The sequence below is a fragment of the Scomber scombrus genome, chromosome 15 (assembly GCF_963691925.1).
Source record: "Scomber scombrus chromosome 15, fScoSco1.1, whole genome shotgun sequence".
In the NCBI taxonomy this organism is placed as follows: Eukaryota; Metazoa; Chordata; class Actinopteri; order Scombriformes; family Scombridae; genus Scomber; species Scomber scombrus.
Window position 1 is genome coordinate 7648694 of NC_084984.1, and position 22491 is coordinate 7671184.

General features: G+C 37.9%; 2 protein-coding genes across 2 annotated transcripts; one reads left to right on the top strand and one right to left on the bottom strand.

The window, feature by feature from the left end:
• The first annotated feature begins 535 nt into the window (after nt 1–535).
• arid6 (AT-rich interaction domain 6) lies at nt 536–4047 on the top strand. The gene is made up of 5 exons (XM_062435179.1): nt 536–680; nt 1292–1344; nt 1970–2067; nt 2163–2319; nt 2722–4047. The coding sequence occupies exons 1-5, from the start codon at nt 536–538 to the stop codon at nt 4045–4047; spliced, it is 1779 nt and encodes a 592-aa protein (XP_062291163.1).
• A 2993-nt stretch (nt 4048–7040) lies between these two features.
• Nucleotides 7041–22379, bottom strand: rtknb (rhotekin b). The gene is made up of 13 exons (XM_062434771.1): nt 22259–22379; nt 20077–20276; nt 19277–19323; nt 19136–19189; nt 18789–18906; nt 17298–17543; nt 17083–17204; nt 16923–17047; nt 16702–16830; nt 15644–15803; nt 10941–11039; nt 9335–9422; nt 7041–7297 (listed from the first exon to the last, which is right to left on the bottom strand). The coding sequence occupies exons 1-13, from the start codon at nt 22268–22270 to the stop codon at nt 7291–7293; spliced, it is 1407 nt and encodes a 468-aa protein (XP_062290755.1). The 5' UTR covers nt 22271–22379; the 3' UTR covers nt 7041–7290.
• Nucleotides 22380–22491: the final 112 nt, after the last annotated feature.

Below are 22491 nucleotides of genomic sequence, written 5' to 3' on the forward strand. Positions count from 1 at the left end.
TAACAATAATAAATGATAAATAATATTTAAATTAAAGCACCAAAACTGCTGAAAACTTAGCAAAATAGATTTTTAATAATATAGATATTCCAAGTGTGTGAATTCACTTTATTTTGATATGTTTATGACAGCTTAATAATAATGCACACTAAACAATGGGGTGAAGGTAATGAAAGAGTCCATTGATGTCCTTTCTGAGACTCATATCAATGGTACGTTGTCTCAAGAGACAGGTTTGACGCCACTGAGGCAAGTCCAAACATGTGATTAAACTTTGATATATGGCTAAAACCCCGGATGTGTTTGACAATCATCAGTCAAGGCGATGTGACCTCGACACAGTGAGGCATTGTCACCAGGTGAAGCTCGGCTCTAGAGGTGTGTTCGGTCAAGCTGCAGTGACGGAGTCAAGAGAACAGTGATGTGTTATGGTTGTTTTAAATAGACACACCTACAGGACTGTAAATATAAAACATTTGTTATGATGGTCTGTTGAAAACTCTTCTTTTCTGTATGTATTCAGATGCGCGTACAGATGGCACACGGAGAGATCCAAGACGGGAGAACCAAAGAGCGGGTGGAGGAGATCCAAGAGGAGCAGTTCCTTAAAGATCTCTACCTTTTCATGAAGAAGAGAGATTCACCCATAGAGAGAATCCCACATCTGGGCTTCAAACAAAGTATTTATACATATTATTCATTTTTATCACATTTTGAAGCAGTTTCTGAGTAGTGCTTTGCAATTATTCTGTGCCCCCCAAAAAGATTTCTATTATTCAAAAATCATACATTATAGATTACAAATACACATTATATTATGAATGTGTTTGTTCCAAAAATGTATTGAAAATTCATGTTGTTTTAATGATGCTCATCCACACAAGTGTTTTTCTGTTAAACCCAGCAGTGGATCAGTTTAAAGAAGCATGCACAAAGGACAGCACAAGATACAGCTTTTTTTTTTTTATGTATGTGAATCAGCAGTTAATCGATTAGTCCTTTTTAATGCAAAACAATGCCAAACATGTCCTGTAATTCAAGCTAAATTTGAGGATTTGCTGCCTTTGTCTGTTTTATATGATTGAAATTGAAACATGTTTGGGGTTTTGGATTGACAGACAGGCTCAACAAACTATATTAAGATGTTACATTGGGCTCTAGGAAATCATGACAAGCATTTTTCACTATTTTATATCACTTTATAAAACAATGAAACAATGAACATTCTACTATTCCTAATAATGAAATTATCAAAGTATTTGATTATGTGTATTTCTCTCTCTTTTTTCAGTTGATTTATTTGTTATGTACACGACTGTCAGAGACTTGGGCGGCTACCACCAGGTAATCAAATATTTCCAATTTACTTTAACACTTAAACAGGCAGGAGTGGAAAATGAAATATGAATAAATAAAATCCTAGTTATCTCAGTAGTAAGTAAAATATTTACATTAAGATATTTTTTAAATATTTTCTATATTTTGGACTTTTATGAGTTGTATCTCCTCCAAGATATGTTAAGGTATAAAAATGGTCATAATGGTAAACAATTGAATGCTTTATTCGATAAGAGAAGTGATACATTCTTGCTTCTCTGGTCATTAATATCACACATACTACTTTCTAAACTGATTTTTATCATTTCTGTCAAAGTATAGGGCTACCACAAGCTTCATTTCTATCAATCCAGAACTACCAATTCAATGCATATACAACTGAACAACCACCTTATCCAATCATGCTCCAAACAGATTGTTAAAGAGTCTGTATTTCCTGGGGCAAGTTGCCTGTTTAAGGGTTAAATATTAGTCTTACTGTTGAAGTTGTAGTAGTGTTAATATTATCAGTAGTGTAAAAGTTTTGATTTAATATATAATACCAACGCTTTTTTAAATATTATTGTGAATTATAAGGTCATATAAGCCACTGTAATGAGGTAAAAGATACTAATGCACTGCACTCTTTCAGGTGACTGCTCAGCAGCTATGGAAGCAAATTTACAACACACTCGGAGGAAATCCTCGAAGCACGAGCGCAGCCACCTGCACCCGCAGACACTATGAGAAGTGAGTTCAATTATGCGCGTGTGTTTGTCAGGATGTGAAGTGGGTGGCGTATATTTTCTCAGTGCTTTTATCTGATCCGTGTGTTGTTTGTGCAGGCTGCTGCTGCCATACGAATGCCACATGAAAGGCATATTACTTAATGTCTTGCCTCAGCAACAACCCAAGCACTTCCACTATCCCAGCTACGGCAAAGAAGATGATGATGGCCAGAGACCAGCCAAACGCAAACTGTTATCAATACCGCTGCACCAGGTTGGTCAAAATTTACACCCAAATAAGATAAGCAAGGAAAGGAAATATTTTTAATGATTGAAGTTATATTGCTCATTACTATTACATAATTCATCCTGAATGGCTATTTTGGTGATAAATGCATATTATCTGGTATGATATGACACATTAATAATATAATTTCTGAGTATTGTATAATACACTAGTAGTTATAATTTTGCTTTTTGGGCTAGAGAGCAGCTTTAGATATCTTGAGACAGAGCCTAGCTTACAGTTGCCTCCTGTTTTCAGTCTTTACGCTATTTATACTCATATTTACAGTACAGATATGAGAGTGCCATCAATATTTTTGTCTAATTTTTGTCAAAAAAGTGAATATGATATCAAACTTTTCCTTCAATGAACCACTTATCTGTCCAACAGAATCCTCACAACTACCAGTCAGAGCCACATGGGAGCACCTTCACCCTGCCACTCCACCGTCCTCACTACTATCACCCAAGCCACACAATTCTGTCCCCTTATGTCCCGATCCCCCCCTCAGTTTTGACATCACACAACCCTCCTGCCCCCCATCCCCAATTTGCCTTCCATCCATCTCACCCAAACCCAACAGAGAGGATTAAGGAGCCTCTGGAGCAATTACGCTTCTTGGCAGAGCAATACAAGACCTCGTCTGGACTGGCTGAGCCTCTGAACCTCAGCGTTAAAGCATCAAGCCGAGAGACTAACAGCAACCCCACCTCTTCATTCACCGCGCCTTCATCCAGCAAGAACCCAAAGTTTTTGAACAAACCCTCCCCTCTGTACACTCTCCTTCACCCACGGGTGGTGAGAAGTGAGGCATGTGAGACACAAGATGGTGTGGAGGATTATGCTGTCGATCTCAATTCCAAAACGGCCTCAAGCAGCCCCGCACATGACTCTGCTCCAGTACTGAAAACAGACGAGAGCACCTCTCCAATATCACCAGAACCCAGCTCTCCAAAAACAGACTTTACAATCCAGCCAACGGAAGAACCAGAGGGGAGTCCAGATTCGAGGAGGCTCAGTCTCAGCCACATGCTGCCCAGGCCTCCTCAACAGAACGGAGGCAAGATGGAAATTGAGATTCCCCTGTCTGTGTTTCATAACTGGCTCAGGCTGTGTGGGCCCTCCGCCATGATGCAAGGGTCAAAGCATCCTCTACATCCTCTCTCCCAGGACCAACACTCTGGACAAAGGCATTGTTCTAACACAGACATCCTCCCCAACAATATGACATTTCACATGAAAGCCCAACACCATGAGCGGAGCGCTGCCATTGAAGATCTAAGGCTGAAGCCGAGGAATGCACCAAGCCCCACATTAACCAACCAGACATCCGGTAATCACCACAATGCGAGCCAAAATCATTTCACCAGCTACAAGCCTCTAAACAGCATTTTGAAAAATGCAGCCAGCCGAGATGTTTACCCTGATGAGCAGGATATTCATAAATCATGTGGTTCCAAGCCCCCTAATTGCTGGAATGCCTATGACAAAGAGAGCCAGGCTCACAAGATCCAAGTTAAAAATGACTCGAGTCCTCCCACAGTTGTGCAAGACCTTACAGTCACTAAATCCTATAATGAAGACACAAACCAGGGAGGGAAAGAGAAGTCAGAGATGGGGTCCTCGGCTCTGCTAATGGTGAATTCCAACTCTCTGTTGCGCCTCACCAATGAGGAAGTGATGAAGCTGAAGAAAATCATCTCAAACTCATCGTGAACAGTACAGATAATCACACTGACACTCCAACACCACATCAAAGCTTACACACATTACATTGCTCGCTTCATACGCTGTATCTACATCTTTAAGTTTTCTATGTGTTATATATATGTTGTAATTACATTTAGTTGTCAATGAAGTTTTGTCAAATTAAACAAAGCTTTTAATGTAATGAATTCATTGTGATAAGAGGTTGATTTAAATGGGAAATATTGTGCTTTTTATGATTTTGTTATTTATATACTGATGTCAGATGTCTGTTAAACATGCTCAAATGTCCAAAATTTTAGATGAACTTGTGTAAAAATGTTCCATGCAAATCACACGTCAGGGGTTCAATCTGCTCTGAATGCTTCGTTTGCAATGTTACCTCTACTTCCTCCTCATAACGATGTCAGATTGTTTGTTCATGCCCACAAACGGCCGTCCTTTTCGTAATGTTTGTTGCTAAAGTTATTCTACGGGTTTTCCACATTGTCTATTTGCATATTTTGGATTAGACTCCAGCTCGAATATGTACAGATGTATTTAAAAAGATTTTATTTCTGAGTAAAGAACAATAATCCTGCAACTACTGTTTTTTTGAAGCCTGCAAAGGTGCAGCTTCCTGGAGCTAACCAATCAGGACAGAGTGGGCTCATCTGGACGAGACAGGAGTTAAAACAGCATATTTCAGAGAGAGGCTGAGCTGAGGTTTGCATAAAGGGCCAATGTAAGATAAATAAAGAGGTTTTTTTAACTGTACATCATGCAAATATATTTCAGTAGAGCACCAGAATAAAACTATAGACCTGGAAATGTGCAGAATATGTCCCCTTTAAAGGAGAATGTACACTGTTGACCTTTTCTAGGCTTTTCTGTACATAAATATTACTTATACATGTATTACTTTTAACCTAATTATAATCTAAATAAAGTCACATAAATAAAATTGTATGTTTCATGGTCATTTGTTGATTGAAAGCACCTCATTCTTAGATCATTATAGTGATCCTTATGCCTTTTTTTATATATATATATATATATAAGAATCAGTTAATTTTTGATGTAGCTTTTCAATCTTTCCTCATCTCTATTCTCTTTTGAGAGTCATGCAATACTGTGAAATCAGGCATAACCATTTCTACATTTTATACCTTCTTAAAAAAAAAGAAAAACTGAGCAAGGAGGTGGTGGCCTCAGGCTATATTCAGGAGAGGGAGGGGTAATTGTTGCTACAACTATGTTATTTTATTCCCATCAGAATCAGCCAGTTTCAGTTTTATTAATAGGTTGTGCCATTATAGAGGTACAGGTGTCTGCCCAGTAAACAATATTATATAACATTCATAGCTTCCCACGTGAATTCAAATCCTTATATATAAATATTCAGTTTTCTGTGGGAAGGGAGAATATTTTTTTTCTCTTTGTTTAATAGGAATGTTGGTGCTTTGCTTATGAACTTTTATATTCAAATCTTATGCTACATCTGGCTTGACTTAATATATTAGGGACATACACCAGAAAATCAGTTATGCCAGTAGACGATAACAAAGTGAAGCTCTGTTTGACACCTGCATGCTTGGAGCTTTTATACGATTGCTATTGCAATTATGTCATTCATTTTTGGTATTTTCAGGCGTGACAACAACTACATGGAAATAGAACAGACACTCCCTTTACGGTAACAATAAACAATGATTATTGCGTGCAAATTGCATCATAAACGTCCTGTGATGGCCATTTAGTTGGCTACAAGATGTATTTAATCTGACAGCTTTAGACCAATAAGAAAGGGAACAATTGTGAATAATACGTCAATGTATAAGCAGATTCCACCTTGTCCATTGTTTTGTTCACCTGTTCATGCACTCTTTATCACATGAAATGCATTGTTGAGCTATTAAAAACAAATTATAGTGGCGATTGTGAGAAATCCTGTGTGAACATGTTTCAGCAGGTGTTTGACTGTTATTTCGCAACAGTTCATAGGGATCTTTTTGCTCAATTCTTTAAAGGTGTTATTTCATTATCAAAAACAAGAAACATATTAAGACAGAAACAAATCTAAATTACTTTTAGTTCCACATGTCACTGACAGGATTTAGTGGAATATAAGCGTTTGTTTCTTTTAGGCTTACACGGCCCACTGGCCTTTGTAAGGCAATATAAATTCTTATAAAGGTGGATTAGACAGACATTCATGCTTTAGAAATGTGAGGTCGCCGTATGAGGATGTTTTTGTTACATCATTAGACACAGCTGGACCTTAATTGTTATTTCAATACAAGTAATATAAATCAAACTGATAATAAGTATCACAGTGATGACCTGAAATAGATAAGATAAAATGAAAATGATTATAAAACAGTGCAGTCTTTATGTGCTTAAACTTTTCCAAATTTCTGTTGATGAAAAAAATTAAATGACAACATATTGAAATTGATTTAATTTATTGGCTTTTTTGGCATCAGTCTACACTCAGTACATCATGATAACTGACTCCAAGCAGTGTGTTGATGTTGGACTGAATCTGAACCCGAGCAGCATGTTCAAAAGGTCTGTCTAGGTTTGGCTTTCAGGAGTGTGGTCCACGTCCATCACCGCAGCAAGAACCCACTACTGCAGGGGTTGCTGTCAACTTGAAGAAGGAATTTCTTTGGGTGTATTTGCCTCATGACTCAGCATAGAGGTTTAAGCACATCAAGCTGTGGTTTCAGTATCATAGCCAGGCTGGCAAGGTAACTTAACTGCATCAGGAAGTATAAAATATTTGGATTAACATTGTTCTAATGAATTAAATGTCAATCAATTTGAGAGTGACGGCAGGTTGTCGTTTTTTTTCAGCATAAAATCAAGATACTGGAAATGTTTAAGGATCAACAGAATTATTGGGTAGATGTGTGTCTCTGTAAAATGCACAAAATTGTACAGTATTTCTGGTACAATGAGATTTTTCTGCATTTAAAATATGCATACAGTCAGTTTTGGGTCAGGACTGCAAACTCACACTCTTCACTTTTCATTATTTACTTAACCTTTTTAGTCTTTTTTTAGTATTGCTGGTTGGATAAACAGTTAAGATTCACATAGCAGAGGAATGAAAAATAACTGGTGTTGCAGTTAGTTATAGGAGGTGTCCTCTGCAGATTTTGAAACAGCATCATTTATCAAGTCCACGTCCATTTCCTTGGCCAGGTGTGGTAACTACATAGAATAAGAAGCGTTTCTCACTCCTCCAGTGCAGCTGAGGCTGGGTCATCAATAACTGGAAACCATAACAAAAAAGAGAGAATGCTGCAGTACAAGGTTAAAAAATATATATGATGATGTTCTTTAAAAGCAGCAAGATTTTTGCAGTTTTTATCGATCTCTCTTTTGGTGTCTAATTGCGTGTACATAATTAAATCCAAGGCAGGCATCAGTATCAGCAAAGAGTCTGGACACATGTTCTCATTCAAGAAGGTGGGAAGGTGTTTCGAAATTTTTGACTGGTCCTGTATATTGAGCTGGAGATAGTTTCCATGTGACACACACAACTCAATTAGCATTCCAGTCTGGAAAAACAGAAAACATCACACCATCCACAAAGCTGAAACTATTCATGTAGGTTTCTGCCAAACCTCAGTCTTAGCTGTAAAGATGCCAATGTCATATCAAGGCATTGGTTGTTATGAGGATATAGTCCTTAAACAAAACATGCACTAAAAACATTGTTTTCCAAGTCACTGCCATGGATATAAACAAACTACTTTACTGGTGGATCACATTCACCTCCGGGGAGGAGGAAATGTATTTTGCAGTTTTATAGTTATGAAACCTTTATATGATAATGAAGAATAGGTGTGTGGTTTACACAACCTTTATTTTCCATACAAAACAGTCATGTGGCATGATATGTCTGCTTGTACTTCTCAGGAACAATTTAATACCCAATTTAAAAATACCCTCAGTACTTCAATTAACTCTGTAAAGTATATTTTAAACCTCCAATATGAATTCATCACTAGTGGCAGATAATTTAGATTGCTGAGTTGGATGTTATGGTGTACTCTCTATGCAGATCATTGACAGTTAGAAAATTAGTAATGACTCACTCATCTACCTTTCCTTACAGACATGGAAATCCCAGCAAGGCAATTTAAGTGGGTATTTCAATGAGAGTGTATAACTGGTGTCTAACATATTGCCACATACAATATCTTTTGCGTACAGATACAGAGAATGGTCTGACTCATAGCTCGAAAACAGACAAAAACATACCAGACTGCTGGAAAGACACACACAAATACACACAAAGCATTCACAGTCACACAAAGCCTGCATTGTAAAAAAATTAGACCCTGTCATCTTTTTAGGTTGTTACTCCACATATATCATCTATCAAAGCCTCCAGTCCAACCTGTTCTCCAGGACATCTTTTAACCGATCTTTGGCCTTTCTCTGTACACAAACCATGACCCTTCTGAACAATATAAGTAGCATTTGACGCCCTGCTTTCATTATGCGTTGACTTAAACTTATAACTTTGTGTGTTTGCCACTCTAAGAAGTCAAACTAACAGTCAGTGTCTTATTGTACTTTGAGTCAATGAGGTATTTATCTTGCTTAGCTGTGATGTCACCCGTGAATTCATGTCACTGCTGACCTCAGTGGGTGCACAGAGGAATAGTTTGTGACCTATGTCATTGTTCATTACTGCTTTTTCCGCATTCATTAATATAATTACCAAACATACTAAATAAGTAATTCCACCCTAATGTGTCATCAAATTTGTTAATGAAGCTTGAATCACTCTAGAGCTCTACAATATGAAAATCACCACCCATAGTAAGTCTAAAGCAATTACACAAACACTTCTATAGATGTTAGACAAACTGAAATAGCATGCAATGTGAGGTGCTGGAGGTTATTTTAAAAGTTTCAAGGAAATGTCAGACTGTCAAACTGTCAAAGTTCCTCCCGCACATGTCACCTTTGTTGACATATTTTGTCCACTGAAATGCTGACAGAAGAATAGGCAGTGCAAAAATATACATTGTTATCTAAAGTATGTGGTACTTTTTCACTCATCACTTCAGATAGTCAGTGAGGGTCAAATTCAGTCAGACATTCTGTTTGTCTGAGCGAGCAGTGTTGCAAATTCATTGTTTATTTTCATGCCTCAGAGTCAGTAGCATGTCATGTTTAGTGTTGCAGTGCTTTAGGTTACAATGCAAGTCGTGTTGCACCATCAAGGATTTTGTAGCTAATGCACCAGGAGAAAAGTGCAATGACGACTTGTGTGCTGTGGAGGAAAGCCTACCTTTCCTTGTAGTAGGAAGAGAGCAACGTGCGGATCTCAGCGGACAAATCTGGGGCCACGACACCTACTCTGGGAGAGTTGGGTGTAACTAAACAATAAGAGGAACACAAACAGACAAGAAAGAAGAAAATTTACCATTTAAAAGATAATTATCATACTCGCGGTCAAAAATATTTTAAACATCTTTCCTTATGAATGTAAAACAGACAACAGGTGATTGGTAAAAGGGGAATTCAGAGAAACCGTTTCCATTTCCTTTACTGAAATATTTATTTTTTCTTCCTTCTGAGAAGATTCGTCCCACATCTTATCTTTAATGACTGGAACACTCCAAAAAAAGAATGCTGCGGTATTCAAACAACACATTTACGGTGCTAACATATCAGTTCCCCTATTTTGCTGCTATAGATTATTACTACATACATTTTGATGAGTATGAGTGATGGTGTTGAACAGATAATGCACCTATTCACTGTGAGTGTCTGACTTGTTGCCCCAGGTCATTGTTGGGTAGCATTATTTATCTCTGTTAGATCCTGCTATTTGCAGGAACCGGTTTGTCTACTTTAAGCCCTGGCGTCACTGCAGCTTTCTGCAGATAAGAACAGAGCGGGTGCAAATGAAGCGTAACATTTCATCTGTCATTATTTTGTCAGAATGTCTGGCATGGAGGGACAAATGTCTAAGTGTAGGAGGGCATTCTGATACAGCCACAGATAAACATGTTACATCTCTGCAAGGTTTAGCTTCTTGACTAAAACTCATGCTAAATTTTTGCTAGTTTTATATTTCGGAATACTTTTCCCCCAACTATTCCAGGTAAACATTACCATCCTTTCATTTCTGCATGACATGAAAATAAAGTAGTGGCAGAGGTGTGTGGTCAGTTAAAGTAAAATACTGCTGTAAATCTAGTATAATCAATATTTTTAATTTAAAAATAAAAGACGTCTACTTGTATGTAAAAGGGGTCGCTTACAGTGATGAACCCACACCTCAACACTTGCATTAGCGTTTTCTGGTTGCAGCAGGCATCTTTTGTCAACAGAAAAACGGATAAAAAACCCACTGGAAGCTAACAACACATAGCAAACAGCAGGCAGACAAACTTAGCAACTAGCTGACAAACATAGTGGAGTGTTAAGCTGCTAAAGAGGCAGATATTTCCTTCAGGAGCAGGTGGAAAACAAAACAGAAGTAATCATAGAGTGAAACCTGGTCTTTCATCAGATGGCCAGGAAAATAACTGTAAATTAATACTAATGTAGCTCTTGCTGGATGTGTTTCTGCCCCTGAAAAGCCCCCCAAAAAATCAGTTATTGCAGCTTCAATTTATCATTTATGCAGTGTAAATGGAGGTGGATTTGACAGCCTTCTGTTGTATTTAATGATATAACTTTGACACAAGTAAAAGCAGACTGTCATCATGTGTGCAGAAATGAATGGAAACTAATGGAAAATGCATTCAAATTAAACAAAAAAAGGTGGGTTGTGGTGCAAACTGGCTAAAACAAAACCACTGGTGTTACTTTAAGCTAAGGCTTTGTGAGTAGCAGTGTGACAGCAGTACACGATGCAGGTGTCACTCCTTTTTGTGTTACACTACCTATTTCATGGTATAGCGATCCCTGCTTCAATGTGATGGATTTCCTGGAGCTCGGCATTTCAATCTTCATGAAGTCCTCACAACACTGCTTCCACTGGCCTGCAGGAAATAAAGCGGTGAATTTTAAAGCAGATCGTTGCTAAATCTTTTCCTCCATCATCTACTGTCATTTGGCAATTAAGCTGTCAATTTATGTTGAAGTTGGCAAGCTAGAAGCATCTCAATCTCTGTCAACCTATAGAAAGGATCATCCTGTACTACCTGTCAAACCATGCACGTGCACAAAGTATAATTCATCAGAGATAGTTCATCTGGTATTTTGAATAATGTGTTTTTTGCTTTCTTTTGGGTGTTTTTCCTTGTACCACTAAGAAAATAAGCTACTACCTACTGGAGTTCATAGCATCAATGGTTAGTTGTGCAGAAATCATACGTGCTTTAATCGTGTTGCTTTGTGCTAATTGGTGCATTAAAACTTGTGGGATGACTGTCACGGAAGTTTCTGTAATAAAAGCAGATTTCACAAAGAGCGATTGTCTTTCAGAGTTTATTCCTGAATCACACATCCGCACGCATATGGACTCAGTGTCTGTGTCAGACAAAGAGTCTCAAATGCAGCCAAAGAGTCAATCTTATAGCCGACTTGCAGCCACGCCTGTCACAGGATGCTCTGGAACAATCTGTGATCTGTCAGTTGAACGCTCTCTGGCTGCACTGTCAGCAAACGTCAAACAACAAAAGATTAAGTTCCGTCTGACATCCTCTTATCCTAAGCACATTTGTGTACAGAACATCCACAGATATGAGCGGACGCAATCATCTTTCAAGTTGAAATTGTCCACTATATATGTATAACAAGGTATTACCAGATAAGGAGCTCATTTTCCACTGCAATGACCTTTGGCTTGTTTTTCTTTTAAATACTTTGGAGATTAAACTAAGTAAAAGAGGGAAGAAGGAAGAAGGAAGAAGATGAAGAAGAAGAAGAAAGTCATGCAGAGCCACCGCTGTGCTCTGTTATTTGGTTGGTAGTCAAACTAGTTGAATGTTGCAGCTAACAAACAGCTGTATTATTGCTTTTGCATCTCAGTGCATAGGCCTTATCCAAATATAAAGTTGTGTGCATTTAGGACAGAAGTTAGTTAACCTATAATCATTTAAATTGCTGCTATACTGGCTGGAGTCTACTAAAAATAGGACTACAAATACACACCTCATTCTTCTTAATCTTCCTTCTGCTTAGTTTAATATCCAAAGTCTGTATATCAGAGAAATATGATTACATTTTATACAACCGCTTTCAATGTACCACTGAGTATAAAGCATCAAGAGCCACCGCAAAGCTCATTTACTGTGTCTGCATGAGCAACCAGTGTGCAATGAACTAGGTAGTTTCTCTATATGCATTTACAGTTGTGTGAAAGTGGCACATAACATAAAAAAGGTGTGAAAAGACACATTAACCTATAGATGTTACTATGATGCCTCTATAATGTGTTCACACTATTCAAGCATCAATGTATCTTGTTAACCTAACTATCAGAATTGAATAATTTCCTTGGTTTCGCAGGTAAAACTGTGAGCCTGAATGAGAGCTCCATGCAGTTATATCAACAAGATGTCAAGGATCTTGGTAAACCAAAGCAAAGATCCTCCACCTCCCAACATTGACTCAGTGGATACTATTTAAAAATGGATTTAAGCAGTGATGTAATGGGAAATCCGCTCACTGTCATACAAGTGATCTTTGCACACCTGTATACAGATAGGTTTTCAGATAGGAACAAGTGATGAGTAAAATAACAAAGAATTAGCTCTCACACACTGTTATTAGTAACCGTGCACTTATAAATCCCTGAGGAGCGTCAATGTAGCAAAACGTAGCAATTGAAAAAATTCAGTGTTAGCGTGCTGTGACATTTTTCTGTACTTTGCAGATTGCACTGAGAACATTCAGATCATTGCTTTGAAAAGGAAAAATTGTAAGTGCAAAGACAGTTAAACAGTAGACAAAACATTGCTGACACACACCCTTATTAACACCGAGGAGTGGCACATTCAACACATTCAATTATTCGCACAATATTTTCGTGATAACAGCTTCAAAAAAGACAGTCTGAAACCTGTTCCTTCTGAACAGCAAGAAAAACTGATTTTATGTCCATTTTTACCATATCAGAAATGGATGTTGCTTCCTATAAACATAAGATTTATTCCATATCTTAATTCTAAGAAATGCATTGAGGCACGAAGAGAATGCAGTAACAGCCCTGAGGTTCACAGTATGTATTTCATGCTGTAGATGACTTAAACATAGATACGCGTGAGGTGAAGATACCTTATAAACCTGACTTGTCTTTCTCACAAACTCAAAGGTTAGAGGGCGACAAACTAAATACTGACTACATAATTCATTCCGTGATGTAAAGTTTACATCTCTCTCTCTCTCTCTCTCTCTCTCTCTGTGTGTGTGTGTGTGTGTGCGCGCAATAAAAATTAATTACCCTCCGGCCTTTTTGATGGGCTGCCTCTATTATATTTGCATGTTGAACAACACCGACACATCTGAGGCCAATGTCGAACTCTTTCATTTCTCTGATCATGATGCTGTCTGCATGACCTTTAAATGGGCAACGTTTTTAAATGGAGGGAAGGCAACGCACAACAAGAGAAATTTACTTCTTTAACACGCAAGGGAACACACAGAGAATTTGCATATTGATAATAATATCAGAGTTGCTGGCAAATTACTGTGACTTGTATGATTTAATAGGGAAGAGTGAGAGTTTCTTAACGCTTTGCCGTCTGTAGTGAATTGTGGACATGTAAGACCACATCATTATTGTTGCAGTGTAGCAGACAATCAAGAATATAAGTGTCTTCCACTGGTTTTCATAAATATGCATAATGGACATCCTCTTTTGTTTCAAATTATTTAATTCTTTATCATCTTTACTTCCCTTTACTCCAATTAATGTAAATATTTATATTGTTTTTTTATATATATTGCTGGTGGTGGACTGAACAGCTGCAGTGTGTGGGCAGCTGTATGCTAATAAGTTTACCATATCAACTGAAAAGGTAATAATATGCTTGTGTCCATAGTGCCAAAGTGGCCAAAATATATCAGTTATCGCAGGTTTATGACTACTCTTGAGCATTCCTGACAATATTTCCAAATTCCCACAGGTTTAAATGCCCCGTGAAAAACAATGAACCACTTTCAAGTCAATCACATGTTCTTACAAATACAGCAGTAAGTGTCCGTGGGCGGGAAGACACTCTATTTTCACAAGTGAATGCAGGGTGTAACTGATGCCACCGAAATGTCATCTAAGAATGCCGCCTTGCAGGTATAAGCAGGTATATTTTGAGCGCTTTTCAAAATGCATTCACAAAGCCTGATAAACATCCCCTCTAACTATCTCTAAGACTTGGTTGAGTCAGAGCCAAGGCTGCAGTCAAATTTTCAATAAAATTGTAATTATAACACCACTCAGCTGTATTCTATTGTTGTGTAAACAGTGAATCATATAAAGCAAAAAAGAGCAAAACAATGAGAAAAAAATGCTGATGTTCTTATTACTTGCAAATTGGGCCTTGCTGAACTATTCTATGTGAAAAATACAGACAACTCAAAACAGAACAAAGCATATAGAGATATATGCAACTTCTACCTGTTGTAGAACAGTTAAAGCTTGAAATGACTTGGCACAATAGTGATAGTCTGGGCAGGAGGCCAGGCTGGCAACTGCAGTCTGTTACACTTTGGTGACGTTAGACAAGTATGTGATTGTGCAACACACATGAATCAAGATTGTTAATATAATTTCTTCAGAATTCAGAAGAGGTAATTCTGAATCGTCTACATTAGTGCTAAAAATCTAGTGAGTGTTAGTGCGTCTCATATTTGTTAAAAAGGGTTATAAATCTAATGAGTCCTATGTGGAAACACTAATTCTCCCTCCTGTCAACTTTTTTCTTTCATTTCAGATTGTTCTTGTTTTTTTTTTCTTTTTTTGTTGTTTTGTTAGAACTTTAGAAGAGATATGGCATCTTAAAGCACTAGTTTGACATTTTGGGAAATACTCTCTTCCTCTTCTATCTTGCCGAGAGTTTAGATGAAAAGATTTAATACCACTCTCATAAATAAATATGAAGCTACAGCCAGTGGTGGATTAGCTTTGTTTACCATTAAGACTGGAAACAGAAGGAAACAGCTAGATTGACTCTCTCCAAAAGGTAAAAGACGTGGCTACCAGCTCAGTAATTAACACATTATGTGGTGTACTTTTTCCTGGCCAGACCAATGATCTCCTGAGGTCTCAGTTGGTTGCCTGACAACCTAACGGTGATGACAAGTACCCAGGAAATTATTGCTTCTGGTTTGGCCTGTTTGTGCAGTACTTGTTGTCGCTTAGATTTGGGTTTGCCAAAGCAGTTTTTTAATGAATCATGACACTTAAGTAGTCACTTCCTCCTTGGATCATGGTCTAAAGTTTTGAAACACCCTGCTAAGTGCTAATAAATAACTTCATTATAATAATCCACTCTAAATTTTGAGAATCTGATATTAACTAAACCTGCCCTATACCTGCTGAAACATGGTCTAAGCAGATTTTCTAGCAGTTCGTGGTCGAGACAGAAGTGTATAAATGATCTTGGGGTTAAAATAATAAACAATATGTTCATTTAGGCCTTACTCATGTTATATTTGTGCTGCCAGAGAGCCTCGGTCCAGCGCTGCGTGTCTTCAGGTGTGTGTGTGGTAAGTGTGTAGGTTACATCCTCTTCTTGTTGTGTAGTGATGTATATAGTCTGGCATCCAACAGGATCTCTTTCTGACACACAGACAATGGAATCCTGACAGAAAAAAACCAAATCTTCACATCAAATTATTCAGATAACCAGGCTGCTTGAACACACGTGGCAAAGGACCAAAGGAGGGTTTTCTTAGAAGCAACAATATAGGTAAGACATTGGAAGTAGTCATGCTATGATTGGTTTACATGTCTTTTACTAAAATAACACAATAATCCCACAGTTTGAACTGCAGTTTATCCAAGGCTCACAGTAAAACGGTTGCTGACAGACACAAATACAGTATGCCATGCAAATATATCAGCTGTTAGAGTAAATCACAAAAATGGTGTGAACCGCTGATTTCATCCGTAGCAGTGTTGTATTTTAAAAAGTTATCCACTGCTTCAATGTAGAATATTACTGTAAAAAATTGTAACTATAGCTGTCAAATAAATGTGGTATGCTTAAAAGCACAATATTTCACCCTGTCATGAAGCAGAATAGAAGTATTAAGTGCCATAAAATGGAAACACTCCAGTAAAGTATATCAGGGTTGTGTAGTACTTAAGTAACTGGGTTTGTACTATTGTTTTGTTGTGTGAAATGAGGTGTAAGTCTTAAAAGGTAATTGTCTTATTGTCATATCTGTAGTTTGATGGTAAAATAACTTCTCAAATGCAACAAAGTACAATTTAGTTTGGGATTAAACTACTTTTTTTTTTTTTTTAAATCAATATGTTCAACAGGGTGTGACAGAAAAATGAATCAGGTTTAAAGTGTATAAATAATTCCAATCTTCGGATGCTCACCATCACAACGGCTTTCCTCTCCTAGGAAATTTTTCATTAATTCACCAGTGCTCTCTGGTGGCCTCGGCGTGTTATTGTAATCAACATGGACAAAAAACGTAAATGAATCCATCTCTTTATTCATGAGACTTTGCTCACTCAGAACCAACCTTTTTGATGGGGATTAGAAGTAACGGCTTGTCCTCAGACTCCAGGTCTTCTTGACTCTGATAGCAGAGAAGACTTTGCCCCCTGAGGACAGCATAGACATTTTCCCAGCAATTAAGGTCCTCTTCAAGCTAAATGAGAGCAGGGAGTAAAGTGATGCTGTAAATGACAATGTGAAAAAATGTATGTATTAAGTAGGATACTATATTAAAAATGTAGTCACCTTCATCTTGAGTTGCCCACTTGTGACTGGCTGAATCATGCAGAGAGGCTGAGCAACTAAACGACAGCACATACTGCCATACAGAGGCAACCAGAAGGGACTATCCTCTAGAAAACAAAAGAAGAAGGGTTATTTTTTAAGAAAGGGGAGGAGAGAAGAAGAGGAGAGAAGAAGAGGAGAAACTCACCTGTTGCTGCTAGTGACAAATCATGCGTTTTAAAGCCATCCTGGACATTCTCGAGTTTCAGTATTGTGTGAGCCAACAGGTTATATTTAGGCCCCCTACAGACAGAAAGCACTGGGCAAATCAAACTTTTTCTAGTTGACATTAAGCTATAAAACATTTCCCTTTGTGTTTATTATTGACATCCTCACCGTGCAGACAGGTCAGGTGATAAAGGAGGAAACACACTTCCAGGTCCTGAAACTGCTCCGTTGCAAATGGATCCACAAACAGCTGAAGACTCGAACGCAGCACGTATCTTTTTCCCCGAGGAGCATCCCAGAGAGCCCCCCAGGATGCTCACTCTCCTGGGTCCTAGAGCCCCCAAGGAGAAATCCTCAACCACGCAAGTGCTGTACAGCTCCACACGAAGCTGAAACTCTGGACCTACATCATTACTGCTCAAACGCACACACACACACACACAGTTGCAGTTATTAGTTACTTCTCTCAAAAAGTAACTGAATTAGTTTACCAATTACTGCACATAAAATGTAATTACTTACTAGGAAAAGTAACATTTGCTTAACTTTTAACATGAAAGTGTAACTCGTTCCAAAATCTCAGAGTTTAATCCACTCTGTAAAGAGGCCGTTTTGTTTTCCCCACAAACCCAAACCACTTAAGTTTCACAAACATAAAATAAAGACAACTTAGAAGCCCACACTGCAGATCCACAACTCAAACCAGGTGTTGCAGCAGCAGTTCAGTAACTTCGGTATTATTTACAATATATAACATTATAACTCCAGGGATAAGGCTGTTTTACCACAAGATGGGTACAATGACATGGACTTCACAACGCAACTCTGAGGCATGTTAAGGTCAGATGATGTTGTGTGTGTGTGTGTGTGTGTGTGTGTGTGTGTGTGTGTGTGTGTGTGTGTGTGTGTGTGTGTGTGTGTGTGTGTGTGTGTGTGTGTGTGTGTGTGTGTGTGTGTGTGTGTGTGTGTTGTCTGTCCATTTTCAAGTAAGACAAAAAGTAATGAGCAATGAGTCCATTTAGATCTCAATAATTGCGTTATTTAATTTGAAAAAAGTAATTAGTAACTGCAAAAATGTAACGCATTATTCCCAACGCTGGAAATATCATGCACATTTCCAGGTCTATAGTCATGATTTACTGTTCAAAACTCCTTATTTATCTTATAATGTTCCTGCAGGCCCTCAGTTCAGCCTCTGTCTGAAACAGGCCGTTTTAGCTCCTGTCTCTTTAAGGCCAACTTGGGGGTACGTAAACAAAAAGACAGTAGTAGTCGAATTTTTCTTCTTTTTCGCATTATTTACTCAAAATATAAACTTCTCAAAAACATCTGTCGCATGTTCGAGCCCCAATCCAATCCCAAATATGCCAGTGGACAAGGTGAATAACCAACGGAAAACTGTAGCAACAATTTTAGCAACAAAGGCTAAAAAATGGACAGCCGTTATTGGGCACTACCAAAGATCTCACATTAGTTCGATTGGGAAGTAGGGGTAACTTTGCAAATGGAGCTTCTTGGCTTTTGACTTTCAGGCTGCATGTTCACATACACGTACCTCTATCATCACAGACATCTAACGTTATCACAGTATATAAATGACAGAAGATCACAAAAACCTGATATGTCCTATTTAAGAAGTTTTAAAATCGGGTGACTTACAGTATAATGGCGTTTTCAAAGCAGATGTCGGTTAAAGTCCTGTCTACCATCACCAGATCAGTGTCGTGGATCTCTGTGCCACACTGAAGCAGGCAGAACACAGCACAGCGATGTAGCTCTGCAAGCAAAGAGAGCATGTATAGAGCAGAAACTGCAAATTCATTCTAAAGTACTTAAAGTACCATGTATTTGTCCTTTTCATTTAATGATATCCACTTAGGGAAGTCAGGCACCAGAGGGGGTAGGCAATAATTTCAGTCTTTTCAATGCATTCAAATCCCATCAATTCCAATAGAGACATTAAAGCAATCAGCTGCCTTGATCGCACCATTCAGCATATTACGTACCTCCTTTGTTTTTGAAGTACTCTGAGTCTTTCCACATGAGTGGAATCCGCAGGTCTAAAGAATGAATGTTATAAAGTTAGAAATATAAACACCACGTTCAGATTTGTTCGTAAATTAGTGCTGAGATGTGTCGACACTCACCTGAAAGGGCTACTTTTCCCTTACATGGTACAATATCATCAGATAGCCTGCAGTAAAAGACAAAGATCATCTATCCAACAGTTCACCCATACAGACAGTATAGGGGATGGACAAAATAACAGGAACACTAATGCAATCCAGTATAATAAGACCACAAACTACAGCCTTAACAAAAGAATAACTTAAGAGTTGAATCAACACATCTTCTACACATTATCACTCAAGGTTGCTGCATTAGACAAAGTGTACATTGTGTCCACCATTCATACATTAAAAATGTATGTAAACACTGTACGCATGTGTGTAATGTTACTGCACGTGCATTATAATCATATTAAGTTAAACCTACTTATGTGAAGGTAGGTGTCCCATTGGCTCATATGTGTCTGAATTTACATGACTGGCTGTCATTTATTTATTTACTTATTTATATTTATAAAAATGTTCTCAGCTTCATATCTTTCCTATTGAAATGTTGTTTGTAATGTGTTTCATGATAACCCTGATAGCGCCATAAGCCGAAACATGTTGGTCTACAATAAACTTGATCTATATACAACAAGTGTTATCGGAGTTTTTACTTCTTTAGACCCAAATAGCTCAAGACAGTGAGCTTGTCTGACCTCTAGTGGCTGTTAGGAGGCATTGCAACATCCACAAACAACTCATTCACATACCTCCTCTCTGCAATACAGCTGAACTTTCTAACAATATAACAATCCCTTAAATCCCTCCTCACTGATCTGTTTTATACTGTCTGTCTGCCCATACATACAACAAGTCCTTGCACTCTGTCTGACCTGCGTCCCACTCTTTGTAAGATTTGAGCTTTCCTCATCCTCTGGAGTTGACTAAGCAAGGCCAGGATACGGGTATTGCAGGTTAACAGGCTCTTGGAGGCTTCAAGCGCCTGGTCTCTTTGGGAGCAAGCTGCCAGCAGTTTACTGGCCCCCTCCCGCATTCGCACCTCCCTCTCAATCTGCTTCAGCACCTCCTCATCCTGTCAGAGATTAGAGGAAAAAATAAACTTTAGACTATAAAAGAAAGAGAGGTAAGCAGCTCAGATGTCTTGGAGGCTGGTAGTGAGAATTATCTAACCTTCAGAAACCAATGATTAGCATGTTAGAGGTATGGCAGTCAGATTGGTCCAGACTTAAATATTTAAACAATTATTAGATTCTCAGACATTCGTAGACCCTGAAGAATGACACCTACTGACTTTGATAATCCCATGAAACTTCTTTTAGCACAACCTTTTTTATTTCAGTGCTGGTCTGGATGGCCTCTACAGCACAACTTGTCATGACTTTGATCGTCTCTAGTGTCATCAGGTCAATTTTACACTTATTTGTGAAATATCGCTGCATCTATACTTGATGGATTAGCACAAACTGTTACACAGGCAACAGGAAATTAAGCCTAATAAATTTAAATATCTTTGGTGATCTACTGACTTTCCATCTAGTGGTATCTAAAGGTCAAAATGTTAATATGTCCAACACTTTGGTATAATACCTCTACAGCCATGCCTGTTTAGTACTCATTAGCAAATATCAGCATGCTAACACACTAAACCAAAGTAAACATGATGAGCATTATACCTGGTTAACTAAATGCTAGTGTTAACATTTAGCCCCACAGAACTGCTTGCAAGGCTGAAGACTCATTTACCATTCATCACAATGTCAGGGTGCCTGATTAAAATCCCAAATTAAAATAGTTTTTGATTACACACTGTAATAAATATCAGCCTCGCACTCTTCAAACACCTTACTGATCCTTGTGGCAGGCAGCAGGTGTCAAACAGACACAGGCAGTGTTACATAATGACCCGGAACCCATGGAGTGCCATGACTTAAATTGGTATGGTCACATTAATCCCAGAGCCCCATGACTAAAGTGATCTCAGGTGAGTTAGATAGAGTGCAAAGCAACAAGAAAACATTACATTTGTCTGTAAAAACATTTGTTATTCTTTAATAAGTAAAAAGAACAACACTGTGTGGAGTCATCAAAAACTCATGCCAAAGTCCATGTGCATCAGATGGAATTCATTAATAATCCACTTAGTGTTACTTTTCCTAATGCGCTTCTGGTAAGTGAGTCTATAGTTGTTAATGCTGTTTTATTTATTATTTCATTATGTGGACATTACAATGTAATAATGGTTATGTGCATACTGCTAAGAGCCTGATTTTGTTAAGTTTTTATCATTAGACAAACAATTGAATACGCTATAGTCCTCTGAATGAACCAGTCAGTTGATACACTTTAAGTTGATTCTACTGTGAATATCGGCATCATTTACTTAAATATAATAAACAAAGCCTCAATGTGAATGTTTTTAAGATTTTTTGGCTTGTTTCACAAGACATAATTGTACACAGTGTTATCTGGTGGTTAACACCACATCTTTTTGGACTCTGGTCTTTTGAGGTTTCCCATGCTTCAACAATCCATACATTAGATGAAGTTTTGAAATTCAGCTTTAGGGATCAGGAGGTTGTTGCATAAATCAGTCAGGTTCTCTGAGCCTAAGCCTTGTTGGTATGTTGTGGTTTTGTTCTGAATATAGATCCCATATAATTACATAACTTTAAGAGAAACAACCTTTAACGATTAATTTGCGCTACATTACAATAATTTAGATTTATTATAGTCACAAGGGCACACAGGAAAGTGATGTTGCAAATTCATTATACGGTTGGTTAGAGATAATTTATTATTATTTATGGTGAATGTTTTTATTCTATTGTGATTTGTGATGTTAGAATAATTAATCACTCATTTCTTCACCAAAATTAATTTTTCTAACTTGTAGAATTATCTGTAAAATAATACAATTGTTAAAGGATATATTTCACTTACTTTTAATAAAAAACATTTTTAAAAATCATAAATGTATTTCTGTACCCGACCACATTGTGAACACCTGTAATAAATTCATCATAAAAAAAAGAACATTCATCTTCTTTCACTGACCTGGTTGTTCATGTTTTCTTCCCAATGCCTCAGTAGTCTTCGTCTCTGTGCAGGCAGTGCAGTGAGTGAACTGACTAATCTCACAGCTGACTGAGAGCATGTAGGAGTAAACCTGCGGACAGAGCAGTTCGTTACTCAACAGAGATCAAAACAGCCTTAAGCCTCACTACAAGAGGCTGCAGTGTGCAGGATTAGAGGCGTCACAAACCTGAGTCTTTTATTCCTGACAGCTC

What these genes read in the sequence shown, in the direction of transcription:
- arid6 (XM_062435179.1), top strand. Translation starts at nt 536, where the DNA reads ATGGCACACGGAGAGATCCAAGACGGGAGAACCAAAGAGCGGGTGGAG. An exon ending in ACATCTGGGCTTCAAACAAA is followed by an intron (nt 681 to 1,291) that starts GTATTTATACAT and finishes CTCTTTTTTCAG; the next exon opens with TTGATTTATTTGTTATGTAC. An exon ending in ACTTGGGCGGCTACCACCAG is followed by an intron (nt 1,345 to 1,969) that starts GTAATCAAATAT and finishes GCACTCTTTCAG; the next exon opens with GTGACTGCTCAGCAGCTATG.
- rtknb (XM_062434771.1), bottom strand. An exon ending in TTTGAAAACGCCATTATACT is followed by an intron (nt 17,544 to 18,788) that starts GTAAGTCACCCG and finishes GCGTTTGAGCAG; the next exon opens with TAATGATGTAGGTCCAGAGT. An exon ending in TCACCTGACCTGTCTGCACG is followed by an intron (nt 17,205 to 17,297) that starts GTGAGGATGTCA and finishes TTCTGTCTGTAG; the next exon opens with GGGGCCTAAATATAACCTGT.